This window comes from Lutzomyia longipalpis, chromosome 2 (assembly GCF_024334085.1).
Source record: "Lutzomyia longipalpis isolate SR_M1_2022 chromosome 2, ASM2433408v1".
Classification (NCBI taxonomy): domain Eukaryota; kingdom Metazoa; phylum Arthropoda; class Insecta; order Diptera; family Psychodidae; genus Lutzomyia; species Lutzomyia longipalpis.
The window spans coordinates 6,744,985-6,761,323 of record NC_074708.1 but is presented as its reverse complement, the minus strand read 5'-3'; the positions used below and the strand labels follow the sequence as shown (position 1 = coordinate 6,761,323).

Below are 16,339 nucleotides of genomic sequence, written 5' to 3'. Positions count from 1 at the left end.
CAACCGGGAGGGATGGAAGCATACATACACAGACTGACATTCCTACCTCACACCACATGGACGGTGGATGATGAAGCCAGAAACTTGCGGAGACCATGGGAAATGTTTATGACTTGATGGCTTTATTAATTCAGCATGTCACCCGATGATAAACCCTCCTCTCCACAACCAGGGAAGTGATACCGAATCCACGCCAGATGATTATGATTTTTTCCCATGGCCAACAAGCTAAACATTTTTTTTTACAATATTTATCCACCAAATGATTGAAGAGCCGTGAAGTGCACGCAGGAAAATTTATATGTAGTTAATTCAAACATTAGTTTGTTAGAGAGAAGTCTCTGGCCAGCCAGGAGAATATAATGATGGGGGGTTTTGGAGTGCCGCCTCGAGAGTGGTTTGATTGTCAATTGATAATTGCTGCCCAATATCAATTAATATGCGTTAAATTGATTTATGTGCAAACATGCGTTCAAACATCCAGTGACCAGAGCATCCATTTAACAAGGCACAAGTGGAAAATGGACTCTATTAGCTGAATGTGAATTAATATACCCCACCGCACGTTCCATTTCAAGCTTCTATTAAATACGCGGTGGGGTCACTTTTGATCGGGGCGATAAAACTCTTTTTTTGCGGTATAGTGAGATAGTTTCTATTTTAAATTAAGCTTTTTTAAATTGGTTTTGGTTTTTCATTCATTTCCACTCAGAGATCACACATTTGACCAATTTAATGTTGATTCAATTTAAGAAAAGTGATCATTATTTAACAGCTTTGATGGGAATTTAAACAATAATTAAATTAATAATGTATTAATGATACCATTCCCAACAAAAAGATGAGTTTTTCACATTTATTTTTTAAAGATTTTTAACCAATTTGAATCAGTTAAACCAAAAAACGCAGAAAACTTACTTTGAGGTTATGTTTACACGTTGCAGCGGTTACAATAAGTTTCTTCTGTGGTTTATACGTCGGTTTTACACACAAAGACTAAATAAAACAAATTGAAACAATTGAAAACTAATTTCTTATTAATTAATTAAATATCATTTATTTTTAAAGATTTCGTTTCGTTATTCTTTACATTTAAAAAAAACGGCAAATCATTTAAAAATGAGTAAAAATTATGAAAAATCGTAATTAGCAAAATCGAAAAATATGTATAACTAAAAACGTATCAGTAGCCTCTGTGCCAAATTTCTTCGCGATCGGACAAACGGTGTAGAAATGCAAATCTAATATAAAGTATTTCGCGTTTTTTTAGCTTTGCATTCCTACACCGTTTGTCCGATCACGAAGAAATTTGGTAAAGAGACTACTGACACCAGGCGATTTCAGATGGCCGTATTCATTTTCCCCCCAAGGCCCCCCTTCAGGTAGCCCCCATACAAATTTCATGATTTTTTTATTACTTTTTGAATTTGGCGCCCTTTTCGTTTAAGAGAAAATGAGATGGATGCATTTCATCGCTATCTGTCTCCCTCACACTTTCAGTTTTTCACAATTTTCTTGCGTTTTCCGACACATTTTCATGGGAAAATCAGTAGGCGGATTCAGCACGCGTCACGCTATGTCGGTACTGAGAATACCGAAAAAAGTCTATATCGGTGCACGAAATGCCCTATATCGGTACCGATATACATAGACTACCGATATAGAGTACCGACATAGCGTGACGCGTGCTGAATCCGCCTACAGGTTTTTGTGACCAGGAAGCGACGCCGCGTCGATTGGCATCAAAAATTCCAAAAGTTCGCGAAAATCCATTTCCGGGAAAAAAAAGTGCGTGTAAAATCCCCAATCGTCAAAATTTCGAATTTTTAAATCCAACCTTCAAAATTTCCTTAGGCCCCAAATTCCGCACAGAGGGGCTCCTCGGGGGCCCCAGAGCACCCGGAAGTGCTCTAGGAGTCCCAAAAAGGCGTTTTATGCCCAAAAATTTGGAAGAAAAAAAAAGAAAAATCGTATTTTTGGAAAAACCAAAAAAAAAGTTCGTTAAAGTTCAAATTTTATTTTTTGGACCAGACGTTATATGGCGCTGTTAGTTGGTTGAGATGGATACATAATTTTGCTTCGTGTCTTCGCTAAAACAACTTTTTGGCGCCAAAAAAACCAACCTCAAAACAACAAAATTAATAAATTGATTAATTTCTGTAAAAATCTCAAAATTTATTCCTTAATTTTCTCATACAAAAGATACTGGTACTTGATACCATTCTCCTCCTGCACTTCCGATGGAATGTCATCGTCATTTGGGACCAATTTGAAGCTCTCCGGAATGCTTGGAAAGAAAGCATCGCACTCAATGTTCTTCTTGATGTCCGTAAAGTAAATTCTATGGCAGTTTTCTGATTCCATTGCTTCCTTGTACACCGAATAGCCTCCTACAATCCAGATATTTTCAATTTCCTTCTTGTACTGCTCTGTATCCAAGAGCTTGATGGCTTCTGAGAGACTTTTGCACACAATCACCTCTTCGGGCAATTTCAGGTCATCCTGTCGGGAGAGGACAATGTTGAGACGCCCTGGGAGGGGTCTCTTCTTCTCCGGAATACCAAAGTAGGTCTTCCGACCCATTATTGCGGCATTTTTCCTCGCCGGATCCGCAACTTTGGTGGTCACGCGATTGAAGTGCTTGAGTTCCTGCTTCAAGTGCCACGGGAGATTCCCATTGAGACCAATGCCGAGATTCTCACAAGCAGCCACGCACAAATTCAGCTTCAAATTCGTCATTCTTTCTTGGGAATTTCTTAATTAATTTTAATTGTAATTTTGGAAGATTTTTGTGCAATTTCGCAATGAAAAAAAAAAACAAGGAAATAGTTTTGAGGTTAGGAAGTGAAATGCAAGATACATTTCTAATGTGAAAGAGTGAGAAGGAAACATTATTTTGATTATTTTAAAGTACCAAGATTGTCTTCGTGGTGGCGCTTCGAGTGGTAAGATGTGTTTAATGTGAACCGGGAGGGAAGCATTGTTTTTATTTTTCTTGCAAAGAAAATTTTTGTGAAAATCCGCGTGGAAAAGAATCGGGAGATTCATAAATTCTCATTCACGCGAAAGGGAGAAGAAAAACGTTCAAAATTGAGCAGAATACGCCAACGAAGATGAAGCTGGTGGACCAGACGGTGCGGACATTCCGAGTCGCAAAGGTTTTCCGGGAGAATACGGATAAAATCAATGCAATTGACTTCTCCCCCAATGGGGAGCATCTCATATCCTGCGGGGAGGACGATCAGATTGTCATTTATGACTGCGAGAAGGGCCAGCAGACGCGCACGGTGAATTCCAAGAAGTACGGCGTGGATCTCATTCACTTCACGCACGGGAACAACACGGCAATTCACAGTTCAACAAAGGTTGATGACACCATCCGGTACCTGAGCTTGCACGACAACAAGTACTTGAGGTACTTTCCGGGGCACACGAAGAAGGTTATTTCGCTGTGCATCTCACCAGTGGAGGATACCTTCCTGTCGGGAGCGCTGGATAAGACGCTTCGGCTGTGGGATTTGCGCTCACCCAACTGCCAGGGTGTTATGCACCTGTCGGGACGTCCTGTGGCTGCATATGATCCCGAGGGACTCATCTTTGCCGCTGGAGTTAATTCTGAGAGCATTAAATTGTATGATTTGCGCTTCTTCGACAGAGGCCCCTTCATAACATTTAAGCTGAATCAGGAAAAAGAATGCGATTGGACGGGATTGAAATTCAGCCGAGACGGCAAAACAATTCTTATCAGCACAAATGGCTCCACCATTAGGCTAATTGATAGCTTCCACGGGACGCCGCTGCAGACATTCACGGGATATCTCAACAACAAAGGCATCCCCATTGAGGCATCCTTCAGCCCCGACTCCCAATTCATCTTCAGCGGCAGCACCGATGGGCGTGTGCACGTGTGGAATTCAGACAGTGGCCACAAGGTGTGTGTACTCAATGGGGACCATCCGGGGCCCGTTCAGTGTGTCCAATTCAATCCCAAATTCATGATGATGGCATCCGCGTGCACCAATATGGCTTTCTGGATCCCAGAGGAGCCACAACAACCCTAGAGAAAGCCCCTCTTCCGCTATGCGGTGGAGATTTATATACAATTTGTAACGTTTAAAATTTTTCAGACTCATCGCGATGCGTCTCATTTGATTTTTTTTCTGTCTCTAATTCAGCCCATCTAATTATATTTTATTTTATTTCTTTTCACAATAAAATAGTATATAACGAGATATTCTTATTTTTACATTCCTAATTTCCAACAAATTAATTTTATTTTCCCTGTAAAAGAAAATTCTTCGGTGAATTTGAGATTTTTTTCGTGTACCGCCAGTACGTTTACATTCTAATCGTAGTCAGCGCCACCTACTTTAATACCATTCTTGTTGATTTTCCTTTTCCTGGCTGTTTTTAGTGCTAAAATAGAGGAAATCCTGATGGTAATTTACGGAGTTTACATTGTAAGTAAGTCCGGAGGATTAATCTTCAACTTGGACCACAATGTGCCGAAGGTGGAGAATGAGAAAACCTTCAGTTACCCTTTGGATCTGAAGCTGAATTTTGATCCAAAGAAGATTTCTGTTGTTTTCGGGCAGAAAGATGGGATTACAGGTGAGTCAGTTCACCCTTCAGTTAAGAATCCTTCCCCTAAATAATCTCTTATTCTACCCAGTTGGACACGTGCTGTCTGCCGTCAATGGGATGCCCGTGAATGGTGCAACGCTCGAGGATGGACGAGATGCAAAGGAAGTGCTGGAAAATAAGGAAAATTACCCGCTAAATCTCAAATTTCATCGACCAAAGATGACGACAAATGAGAAAATTGTCCTCGCCAGTACATTCTATCCACTCTTTGCCATTGCCAGTCAATTGAGTCCGGAACCAAAGAGTTCCGGGATTGAACTACTCGAGACGGAAACATTCAAGCTGAACTGCTTCCAAACCCTCACAGGGGTGAAATTTATTCTCATCAGTGAACCTTCGCAGGCTGGCATGGAGATTCTGCTGAAGAAAATCTACGAATTGTATGCAGATTATGTGCTGAAGAATCCCTTTTATTCCCTCGAAATGCCCATTAGGTGTGAACTCTTTGACACGAATCTTCAGGCATTGCTGGAGCAGGTGGAGAAGAATGGGATTGCGAGTATATAAAAATAATTTAAGGACTTGTCTTTATTTTAATTATAAATTATTTTAATACATGAAATCCTTTAAAACTTTTGGAGCTTCTTTTGATCACAAAATCATCCTTTTGAGAGCGATTTTCTTCCCTGAATTGATGAATTTGCACATCAATATCTTTTAAATTAAATTGTATGTTTTATTTGAAGGAAATTTTAAGTAAAATAGAAGGAAAATGGGGAAAAATAAGGATAATAAAACGAAAACAAATCAATCCTTGTCTCAAATCCAATTCCTCATGTAGCATGCAGCGCCCTCAACATTAACAAATGGAACAATGGTGTCAAATGATTCACCTTTGTGGCATGCAACGTCCTCACTTTCCATGCGAACTCACAACGGTGACTTCCAGAAGCTTGTGATAGTCAGAAAAAAAATGAATGGTGTCAAAATATTGAGATAAAATTGGTGGAAAAAGTGAAAGAAATTCGTGCATTTCTGCCCCCTGGATCACATTTGCATCTCAAGTGTTCTTATATTTAAACAAAGTTATGCAGACATTTGTATTCTGGGGACACGGATTGTCGAATAGTTAAGATTTTTCGTTGAGGTCGTCCCCCCCCAGAGCCCCATTTCGCGCAGACTTTCATTTCATTTTCAATCCTCGGTTACTCCGCTGAGTCGCCAATTTCTTCTCATTTCCGCCCACTCAGCATTGCGCTGAAAGGGCCCCCAGTTGCAAAACAACCCTCCGCACACACACACAACGCACGAGATTTGTGTTGACGCCCGGATACATCCGGACGTAAAAGCAAACCAGACATCCCGCAGCCAAGTTTCGTCAAACAGGAAGCACTAGACAAGATGATTAGGCCAAATGCACCGAAGAAGGAGAGCAAAATGCGGATTAGGGCATTCCCCGTAAGTATTTTTTTTGCAATCCCACACCGTAGCTCCCCCCACCCTCAAATCATCAAGAGATCTCTGTGAGCTTAAATGCTGACGTGATTCTTTTGTTGGCCAACAAAATGGTTAAAGTGTGGTGTGGGGAAACTCTCTTTGCTGCTTTCGCAGGAAGAAAGTCACACTAAGAAGTTCAATTTCTCCAAATATTCAGCTAAAAAGTCACAGGAAAGGATCTAAAGAGCAAAATTGTACATCGTTGACTAGTTCAGGTGCTTCAGATGATGCCTAAAAGACCTAAAATGTTGTGCATTCCTTTGTTTACCCAACCACAATGTTGTCCTTTTCTGTCCTTCATGCCTTTTAACCCATCAGCCTCCCATCCTTATGTAGGTCAACCCTATTTAATGCAACACAATGGGGTTTCGCACTACAGCTTTTATTCCTTTTTTATCACTTAAAAAAGGTCCTTTTGTAGGGGATTTGAATAGAGACATGGTATTTGTTTTGATTCCTTTTTTTAAATGCGAAGTAAAGGCTTTATTATTATTTTGATTCCTTTTCTCATTAATCTGTGAGTTTTGAAGAATTTTAGATTAATTTTATCCAATAAAACGTTAAATAAAATTTTTTAACACATTATTGATCAGTATAATACACGCAAATATTTTTTACACGCCATGTAAAAAAAGTAAATAGCGTAGAAAATTTTTACCCAACTGGTCCATGATTTACTTATTATCACAGCATTTTTTTTTTTAAATTTTACATGACGTGTAACAAAAAGTCAATCGCGTCTAAAATAGTTTACCCAGCTGACCCATGACTTGCTATTTTTTTTTAATCTTAAAGTTATCAGAAAAATTTTTCTTTAAGTCAAAAATCAAATATTGTGATTTTAATCCTTATTTTTCTGACAAATTAATAGTTCTATTAATTTTTAGTCAAATTTCTCCTAAGCAATTGAAACAAGTTTAGAATTTATTGCTACAATTTAACATAATTCTGGATAAATTGAACTTATTTATTTACAACCTGTAAAATAATTAGGAATTGTATTTTTTTACATGACGTGTGGCAAATGTCAAAAAAGTTTACCCGACTAATCTTCTATAGTCAACAGATATTTATATAAAATATTATACGGTATTCATTTAAAAACATAAATTACACAATAATTGTTTTTTTTACATGACGTGTAACAAAATGTCGGAAAAATTTACCCGGCTGATCAATGAATATTCATTAATAAACAATTTTAAAATTTTGCGAAACTTTTTAAATTGATTTTCTTATAACTTAACCTTCAATAAAATAATATTTGCTAAAGTAATTCTAGATATAAAAATAAATTGAATTAATTTATATTCATGAGTTAATGAGTAATAAAATAGTAATATGTACCAGCCGGGTAATTCTAAAATACATAAGTCGTGTCATTTAGTACCGGATGTCCTTTTTTTTTGATATCCCAACAACCTGATTAAACGTTTTAAAAATTTATTAATTATTAAAAAAAAAAAGCTTTTAAAAGTTCCCTAAAAAAATCAGCACCATGACTGATCCACCTTGTTTCCTTTCTCACAATCCAAATCTCCAGAGATTGCATCTCTCCTCAGTTGCAATATCTGTGAATTTATTGCTTATAGCTCTGTGTGGCATGAGTGAAAAGCAAGAATCTTCCATCATCTCCAATCATTGTTTGATCCACAAAGAAATTTGTCATTCTCAATAAATTAAAATAAAGCGGCGAAATGTAATTTTATAAAATGCAAAACAAAGAGATCTGAATGACAAAAAAAAATAAGAGAAGAAAAATATTGTTTTAAAATTCTTGTTTTAGTGAAATTCTAGTTAATTTTTTCTGAGAGAGAGCGGAGAGAGATGGTTAAATTTGTTGAATTTCTTTGTAATGAAGATCCTTTCCTCAAGGTTGAAACTTGCATTTGGGGAATTTTGTGATGAAGAGAATGTGATGAAGGAATGTTTTTTTTCGGGGCGGGATTTTAAAATTGCAGATGACGATGGATGAGAAGTATGTGGAATCAATTTGGGCATTACTGAAGAATGCCATTCAGGAGATACAGAAGAAGAATAATTCGGGATTGTCATTTGAGGAGTTGTACAGGAATGCCTACACAATGGTGCTGCATAAGCACGGTGAGAGGCTGTATGCGGGCCTCAAGGAGGTCGTAACACACCATTTGGACACAAAGGTACGCGTGGAGGTGGAGCAGAGTCTCAACAATAACTTCCTGCAGACACTGAATCTAGCATGGAATGACCATCAGACATCCATGGTGATGACACGAGATATCCTCATGTACATGGATCGTGTCTACGTGCAGCAACACGATGTGGATAATGTTTACAATCTGGGATTGAACATTTTTCGCGATCAGGTGGTACGCTACCCACCGATTAGGGAGCATTTGCGCGAAACTCTGCTGGGGATGGTGATGCGCGAGCGCAAGGGGGAGGTTGTGGATCACATTGCAATTAAGAATGCGTGTCAAATGCTCGTGGTGTTGGGCATTAATAGCCACTGGGTGTATGAGGAGCACTTTGAGCGTCCCTTCCTGGCACAATCGGCGGCCTTCTACAAAATGGAATCTCAGAAGTTTATCTCCGAGAATAGCGCCAGTGTCTACATAAAACGCGTCGAGGCGCGCATTACGGAGGAAGCGGAAAGGGCTAAATTGTATTTGGACAAACAAACTGAATCCCGCATAATTTCCGTGGTTGAGGATGAGCTAATAAAGAAGCATATGCGCTCAATTGTTGAAATGGAAAACTCAGGGGTAGTGTACATGCTGAAGAATACAAAATTCGACGATTTGGCGTGCATGTACACACTCTTTTCGCGTGTTGATGATGGCTTGAAGACAATTGTGGATTGTGTGTCGGGCTACCTGCGTGAGCAGGGGCGGATGCTGGTGAAGGAGGAAGAAACCGGGACGAATCCCATTACATACGTGCAGAATTTGCTTGATCTCAAGGATCGCTTTGACCACTTCCTCAATCACTCCTTTAACAATGACAAAATCTTCAAGCAAATGATTTCATCGGATTTTGAGCATTTTCTCAATCTCAACAGCAAATCCCCCGAATATCTCTCACTCTTCATTGATGATAAGCTCAAGAAAGGTGGAAAAGGGGTGAGTTTTTACACATTTTATTTCTTTTAAAATTTATTTAATTATTTTAATTTACATACAACTAAATAAATAATTAATTCCATTATGTAGGGGGGACCGGGGTAAAAAAAAAGTCAGTTTGGAATTTTCAATTGGCAATTTCTACCAAGTTATTAATCGTAAAAATCGGAAAAAAATTAGGGTGGAAAGCCATCCCAATCTACAATACATATTTGATTGTAATTTGGTGGTTATCCGATCAGTAGGGGAGGACGGGGTAATTTGGCCACTTTGGCGATTTTTGGGACGGTTAAACATGAAAATTTTTGGACAAAAAAAATTTATTTTTTCGATTATCTTTTAGGGTTATAGGGTATTTATTTAAGATTCGTTTCCAGTAATTTGCCAGATAAAAATATTTAACAGAGTCTCAAACTTCATCGTTTTCTGAACCATAAACGAGCATGAACTCAAAAAGGCAATTTTTCAAATTGTCCTAAATTTCTTTTTCTAGCTTAAATCTTTTGTCATACTTTGCTTACAATAATTAAGAAAACATTAAAAGGCATAACCATAATTAATATATTAAATGTGGTCGGAAAATTGTTCCGAAAAAACTTAAGTGGCCAAATTACCCCACTCCGATATTCCGGATAAAACCATTTCAACTGGAAAATCTATTTGAGATATCGGGAAGTGGATGTCATTATCGTATTTACTAGGGATCAATGTCCCTTAGTGAAGTATAAATTAATTTTTAAGCTAAATAAAATATATTGAAAATGACAAACTCCTAAAATGCCAAAAGCACTTGTAAATGTGAAAATGATTTTTTATTAAATAAAAGAAAATCTAATGATAGGATTTTCCTCAAACTTGGAACGATTTGAGAAATAGATTTTCTAGCATTTACCATACTTGAGATATTCCCATTAATGCCTTTTCTCTGCCTTAGTGGGTAAAAAAATAAAATTCCTTGTCGCGGATCAAAAGGTTAGAAGTTTAGCTATCCAACTACTATCAATCTCTCAGGGGAAAAATCATTGGAAATGTCGGGAAATTCGACCGACTTTATTTACCCCACTGGTGACTATATTGACCCGCCTAGTTAAAAAAAAAGTCAGAAGCGGAAGGGTTCAGGAAAAGCTCGAAAACTCATATTTCCCGGGAAGATAGAAAAAAGCGGTCTGAGACAAAGTTGTAGGTCAGGAAATTTCCTATGAAAATGATCTATCGAAAAAATTTAAGGATTTATGAAAATTCACATTTTTTACCCCGGTCTCCCCTACCTATTTAGTAAATATAGTTTTGGCTTTAAATTAAGAAAATTTTCATTGGGAAAAAAACTTTAATTAGACATAAAACTTTGTCAAGTCGCCAAAACTATTTCACAAGATGACTTTTTGTGCAAAATTTTTTATCAATAAGATATTTCTTTCTACGCAGTTAATAATATTTACAAAAATATGTCGTTAAAATGCTCTAAAGAATTAAGCAAAATATTCATTAAAATCTCCGTATAAACTGAACTTGGTAGGGTTTAATCGTTTTAAATAGTCCGGGAATTAAATTTTGACTCGGTGGCTCCTTTCCGGGAGCTGGAGAGATTCTGTAGTCTTGCACAATGCCCGTAAGGAAGGTGTGCAGGAAGGATTTAGCTAGTGGGACACCGAGGCACATCCTCTTACCCTGACCGAATTGATGAACTCGATCTGAATTGATTATTTTGGTTTTCCCCTCATTGAGGAAGCGCGATGGGCGAAAGATTTCGGGATCATTCCAAAATGTTCTGTCCATGTGCACAAATTCATTCCCAATGAGGATTGTTGTGTCTTTGGGGATGGTGTAGCCACAGAGTTGAGTTTCCGCGAAAGCTCTTCGTGGTCCAGTCGTGGGGACAATGCTGTAGAATCGGGCAATTTCCATGAGGAAAGCTTGGCACAAAGGAAGATCCCCTGAATGGAAGTTTGATGAATTTAGAGGCGTTGCTTTGGCTATTTCGGCATGAATTTCCTCCTGAATGTCTGGGTAGAGGGCGAGGGTCATGAGGGAAAGGTCAAAGGTAGCTCTGGTTGAGTAGGATCCACCAATAATAAAATCCATCATGACGACCATAAGTTGTTTCTCCGTAAAAGTTGATCCTTCCTTCGTTTCTTGCTTCCTCATTTCCTCAATGAAGGCATAGATGAGATTTTCATTGGCTTTCTCTTCGCTAAAACGCTCCTGATGGACGGCAATTATTTTCTTGAGGATTGATGTGATTTCCTTGTTAATCTGACATAGAAGATTGTAGCCAGAATATTCGGGAGCAGCAAATCTCAACCAGGGGAAATCCGATAGAGCTCCTCCGGAAATATCAAAATTTTTCAGACGCTTCTCAAGGAGATTCATGAGAGTTTTCGATAGGACACGATGCTCAGCATCATTCCCCGCAACAATTGTCCATAAAACATTCATAACAGACTCCTTGAGGAATTCTCCGGGCCACAGGGAGCCTTCACGGGTCATTTCCTCCTGGATTACTTCCTTAAATGCCGAGAGTTCCTTCTCAATTAATCCCTGCATGTAGCCACAGCCAAATCCGAGACTTTTCAAGCGTTTAACCGTAAAACAGCGATGCTCCTTCCAAAGGTCACCGTCGGTGAAAGTAATTCCTCCGAAGGTTTCAAGGGTTCTAATGAAGGTAAATAAATCCTTTGGGCGTCCAGCAAAGAGGGGATTTCGATAGATTTCCGTTACTGCCTTTGCCGAAGTTCCAAGCACAAAGAATTTTCCCCCAAGACGAAAGCCAATAACATGAGGATTCCCCAATTTACGATTCCACTCCTCATAGACAAGCTGGGTGCAGCCTAATTTCCCAGCAGTCCTTCGCAGTTGAATACTATTCCCAACAATTGGATACCATTGAGGGCCTTAAAAGATTTTATTTTAGATTAAAAACGAAGAAACGAAGAGAAAAGAGAAAAACAAGTACCTGGTGGGAAATTTCTAGGGCGTCTCTGTGTCCAAAAGAACAGCAATCCCAGTAGAATGAATGTTAAGCACAAAATAATTAAATTCATCGTAAATGATGCTCCTAAAATCACTTCTATTCTCAACGGTGTTTCACAATAAACTGTTCAGCAGTTGAAGATATTTAAATGATTTTATTTACAAACACCTGAAAAATTATATGACCAAATTCAACATAAAAACTTTACAATCATCGTTTTGTTTTTATAGGGAAGATGAGCGTAAATCTGGGCTCTTGTCTTTGTTAGATTTTAATAGATTTTAATTTAAAGTTATTTTATTTGAGAAGCTAAAATATCTTTTTTTGGAATTCTGTTTAAGAGAATTGCAAGATTTGACAGATCTAAAAATTTAGTACTCTTTAACAATTTTTATCTGAGACCCTTTTAGTGCTAAAAATAATTTAGTACTTGTTCTAAAAAACGTGAAAAGCATTGTAAAATTTTCAAGAGAAATATCTAACATATTTTTGCTTTCCATCAAAAATCAACTAGGAAAACACTAAATAAAAAAAATAAAAATACTTTTGTACTTTTCCCTTTGAGATTAATCTTTGTACATATTAGACATGGCTTTAATTGTAATTAAAAGCTCTAAATCTGTTTATTCTGGTCATAGTTCATGATAGAAATTTAGAAATAAAATTCAGTGATGTGTTATAATAATTTCATTACGTCATGGTGGTCATAAAATTTTGGTAACAATTTTACGTCACTAATTTAAATAAAACGAATGCAAAGGTAAATCATTCTTTGTCATATAAATACAAAGAAAAATATTCTGTGTCATCAATTTAATAGAACTATAAAATTCTATAAAAGCCATTAAATGTATAAAAAGTAGCATAAAACTGACCTCTTAATTGCTGGCCGAGAGAGTCTAAGCGCTGTTTTTTTGTACGTAAGGAAATTGCCAGAGTGATGTAGGTTCAATTCTCAGGAATCTTGTATTAACAGTTTTTTAAAAGTCTTCTAAAAACGTATAAAAAAAACAGGAAGAGCTGTACTAAAATTTTAGAACTTTCAAAATTGCTCAAATTCTAGAATTTCAGAAAATGACAATTAATTAATTAATTAAAAAATGCAAATTGTGTCATAGTTAAGAGTTCTAAAAGTAGTACTAAATTTAAAACTGTCAAAATCTTAGTAATTCTTTCCATTTTCAAGCAATTTTGTAGTCTTAAAAGTCGTTAAAAATTATGAATTTTAATTTTTTTGTTATTTAAAATTTTCTAATTACTTTTTTTATAATTTGAAAAAACTAATTCTTCTTTCATTAAAACGACATCTTTTAATTTCCAGTGTACTAAAAATTTCAAAAAGAATGAAGAATCAATCGATGGGGGGTCCATAAGTAGCGAAAGTTTTTCTTTGGTATAAAATTTCCAAAAGATTCTTCTAAAAGATATAATTTTGCTTAATGGAGTCTTTGAAAGTGAATTTCTCAAGATTTTTTTGCTGAATTTAATCCGGTAGATGACGGAACAGGAAATTGAGACAATTCTCGACAAGACAATGGTTCTCTTCCGCTATTTACTTGAGAAGGATGTCTTTGAGCGTTACTACAAAAATCACTTGGCTAAGCGACTCCTACTTAATAAATCCGTTAGCGATGATTCTGAGAAGAACATGATTTCGAAGCTAAAGGTACGTTCACAAAGGATTTTTGTGAAGGAAAAAAAATGTTTAAAAAATGATTTTTTGTAGACTGAATGTGGCTGCCAGTTCACATCGAAGCTGGAGGGCATGTTTAAGGATATGTCCGTGTCAAATACGATAATGGAGGAATTTAAGACGCACGTAATGAATGAAGGCATCACCCTTGCGGGCGTGGATCTAACTGTGAGGATACTAACAACGGGCTTCTGGCCAACACAGTCAGCCACACCAAATTGCAATATCCCCAGTGCACCGCGTCAGGCTTTTGAGACATTCAAGAGGTTCTACCTGGCGAAGCATTCGGGGCGTCAGTTGACGCTACAACCGCAAATGGGGACAGCCTATATTAATGCAATCTTCTATGGTTGCTCCAAAGTGGATGCTGAGAATAAGGATGGTGCAAGTTCAAGTTCCGGAAGTGGAGCTGGTGGTCCAACAACCACACGCAAGCATGTCCTACAAGTGTCCACCTATCAGGTTAGTCAAAAAAGATTTTTTTTTGTACAAAAATCGTAAGAAATTCAAATGAAAAAGAACGTTAAAAAACGTTAGAAAAGAAGGGAGTTTTTTAAAAGAATTTTTTCTTTGCAAAAGATGTGCGTTTTAATGCTGTTCAACAATCGCGATCGTTTGACCTACGAGGAAATTCAGCAGGAGACAGATATCCCGGAGAAGGACCTCATTAGAGCCCTACAGAGCCTTTCAATGGGCAAAGCGGGGCAAAGGTTACTCGTACGGACACCCAAGACAAAGGATATTGAGCCAACAAATGAATTCCTCGTGAATGATGCGTTTGTGTCGAAATTCCATCGTGTTAAGATACAAACGGTGGCAGCAAAGGGAGAGTCCGAGCCAGAGCGCAAGGAGACACGCAGCAAGGTGGATGAGGATCGGAAGCATGAAATTGAAGCAGCTATTGTACGAATTATGAAGCTGAGGAAAACTATGTCGGTGAGTTGACAAAAAAAATTGATTTTTTTAATAAAAAAAAAATGATTTTTCTTTTTAAATTAAAATTTAATTTTCCTTTAAGCACAACATGCTGGTGTCTGATGTGACGAGTCAACTGAAGGCGCGTTTCTTGCCGTCACCTGTAGTCATAAAGAAGCGAATAGAGGGGCTCATTGAGCGGGAATATTTGGCCCGTACGCCCGAGGATAGGAAAACTTATGTGTATTTGGCATAAAAGACACACCCACACACATTTTGAGCAATTTTTTGTCCCTTTAGGTGTGCGCAAATTTGTCAATGCGGGGGGAGAAGCTAAACACACAGACAGAGTGGGTGAATGAAAAAGTTCTTTTATTTCGTGTATATTTAAATTTCTTTTTCTCCCCCCACCCATTTGATGAGGAGAGTAACTGTGAAATGATAAAATATTGTCCTTAATCGCGAAAACCTTTTTTCCCTTCAAAAAAAAATTAAAAATCTTTTTTTATTCGGCCCAGTCAAAATTTAAATTTCTGGTTCAGAGAGAGGATTAAACTTTGAGAGAAGTCAATAAATGATTTTCAATTAAAATTTGTGATTTTTTGCATTTTTTGGGGCATTTTCTTTGCGATTTTCTTGCATTTCAGGGCGCAAAGATCAAAGTATGTAGATCGCAGGTGTCGCTGCCGGCGGGAAGAAGATTAAAGATCACTTTTGAAAGGAAAGTTTTACTGCAAGCGGTACACGTAATTGGACATTTTGCTGATAAGAAAAGGACGTTATGCACTGCATAGGTGAATAAAATATACCGACAGAACTATTTAATGTTTCTTAGCCTTATAGAATAAAGTCAAAGTTCTAATTTTTGATATGTTCTTGTTCAAATCCTTCAATTCAATTCTCTTTCAGAAATGTTAGTCTTAGAAAATTCTTAACACTTGGAGGACCCAACATTTAGCACTACGCGGAGGATCAAATTGGTAAGTAATTGTAAGTACCAGCTGATAAAATAAGCTTAATAATTAATTATTAATCAGTTTATTGAACGGGTTGAACGAGGTTCGAAAGTTTCACTAATTCTTGATCTCCTTCAAGCATTCCTGCACCTAATTACTAAATATTTAATTGAGAAAATCGTCACTGAAAGAAATTGCGTAGAATCAATGCAAAATTGCCAATTCAAACGACTTTTTTAGTCAAGGGAATGGTTTAACCTCATTTTCAGTGAAGAAAAGTCACTTTTTGTTGAACAAAATGTATGAGGAATTCTCGAATCTCGCTCAATCTCGACCGATTCCCGAGAAACACTTTAACTTTTTTTATATTAATAATGTTATTTCGATGATGAGAAGGGATCAACCGAGAGCTAATTAAATGTACTTTCGATTGCAAGTGGAATTGTGCAAACTGATCCCTTATTTTGATCGGAAGAACCTGCTGACTCACTAAAAGTACTGATTTCTCGGGGTTGGGCATCCCCCTGTTTTTAGTTAAATTTTGCATAATTTATTATTGCGCCTAAATCATCACATACTTTGATTTTTCAAGTAACTTTGTCACTTCCAGCAATAAAATTAG

At 37.3% G+C, this 16,339-nt stretch overlaps 5 protein-coding genes across 5 annotated transcripts in view; 3 read left to right on the top strand and 2 right to left on the bottom strand.

Annotated features, from left to right (window-relative positions):
- Positions 1-2,154: 2,154 nt before the first annotated feature.
- On the bottom strand, positions 2,155-2,811 carry LOC129788926 (dihydrofolate reductase). Its single transcript, XM_055825366.1, has one exon. It carries the CDS (start codon positions 2,737-2,739, stop codon positions 2,176-2,178), a length of 564 nt encoding a protein of 187 aa, XP_055681341.1. The 5' UTR covers positions 2,740-2,811; the 3' UTR covers positions 2,155-2,175.
- A 144-nt stretch (positions 2,812-2,955) lies between these two features.
- LOC129788922 (WD repeat-containing protein 82) lies at positions 2,956-4,232 on the top strand. The gene has a single exon (XM_055825361.1). The coding sequence runs from the start codon at positions 3,114-3,116 to the stop codon at positions 4,059-4,061; it is 948 nt and encodes a 315-aa protein (XP_055681336.1). The 5' UTR covers positions 2,956-3,113; the 3' UTR covers positions 4,062-4,232.
- A 105-nt stretch (positions 4,233-4,337) lies between these two features.
- LOC129788924 (trafficking protein particle complex subunit 4) lies at positions 4,338-5,220 on the top strand. Its single transcript, XM_055825364.1, has 2 exons — positions 4,338-4,611; positions 4,673-5,220. Exons 1-2 carry the CDS (start codon positions 4,437-4,439, stop codon positions 5,149-5,151), a joined length of 654 nt encoding a protein of 217 aa, XP_055681339.1. The 5' UTR covers positions 4,338-4,436; the 3' UTR covers positions 5,152-5,220.
- Positions 5,221-5,522: 302 nt separating this feature from the next.
- LOC129788917 (cullin-3) lies at positions 5,523-15,352 on the top strand. Its single transcript, XM_055825349.1, has 6 exons — positions 5,523-6,042; positions 8,043-9,182; positions 13,649-13,819; positions 13,880-14,308; positions 14,426-14,782; positions 14,865-15,352. The coding sequence occupies exons 1-6, from the start codon at positions 5,986-5,988 to the stop codon at positions 15,015-15,017; spliced, it is 2,307 nt and encodes a 768-aa protein (XP_055681324.1). The 5' UTR covers positions 5,523-5,985; the 3' UTR covers positions 15,018-15,352.
- The window catches only part of LOC129788921 (probable cytochrome P450 305a1), a 99,921-nt gene continuing 93,310 nt past the window's right edge, over positions 9,729-16,339 (bottom strand). Inside the window, exon 2 of the mRNA XM_055825360.1 lies at positions 9,729-12,135. Within this exon, the coding sequence (XP_055681335.1) occupies positions 10,668-11,726 (1,059 nt within the window). The 5' untranslated portion in view covers positions 11,727-12,135 and the 3' untranslated portion in view covers positions 9,729-10,667. The remainder of the gene's footprint in view (positions 12,136-16,339) is intronic.

Excerpts from the sequence above, each read along its gene's own strand:
- LOC129788926 (XM_055825366.1), bottom strand. The coding sequence starts at position 2,739 with ATGACGAATTTGAAGCTGAATTTGTGCGTGGCTGCTTGTGAGAATCTC.
- LOC129788924 (XM_055825364.1), top strand. The coding sequence starts at position 4,437 with ATGGTAATTTACGGAGTTTACATTGTAAGTAAGTCCGGAGGATTAATC. Across the intron at positions 4,612-4,672 it reads GCAGAAAGATGGGATTACAG|TTGGACACGTGCTGTCTGCC; the intron begins GTGAGTCAGTTC and ends TATTCTACCCAG.
- LOC129788917 (XM_055825349.1), top strand. The coding sequence starts at position 5,986 with ATGATTAGGCCAAATGCACCGAAGAAGGAGAGCAAAATGCGGATTAGG. Across the intron at positions 6,043-8,042 it reads TGCGGATTAGGGCATTCCCC|ATGACGATGGATGAGAAGTA; the intron begins GTAAGTATTTTT and ends TTAAAATTGCAG. Across the intron at positions 14,783-14,864 it reads AGCTGAGGAAAACTATGTCG|CACAACATGCTGGTGTCTGA; the intron begins GTGAGTTGACAA and ends TTTTCCTTTAAG.
- LOC129788922 (XM_055825361.1), top strand. The coding sequence starts at position 3,114 with ATGAAGCTGGTGGACCAGACGGTGCGGACATTCCGAGTCGCAAAGGTT.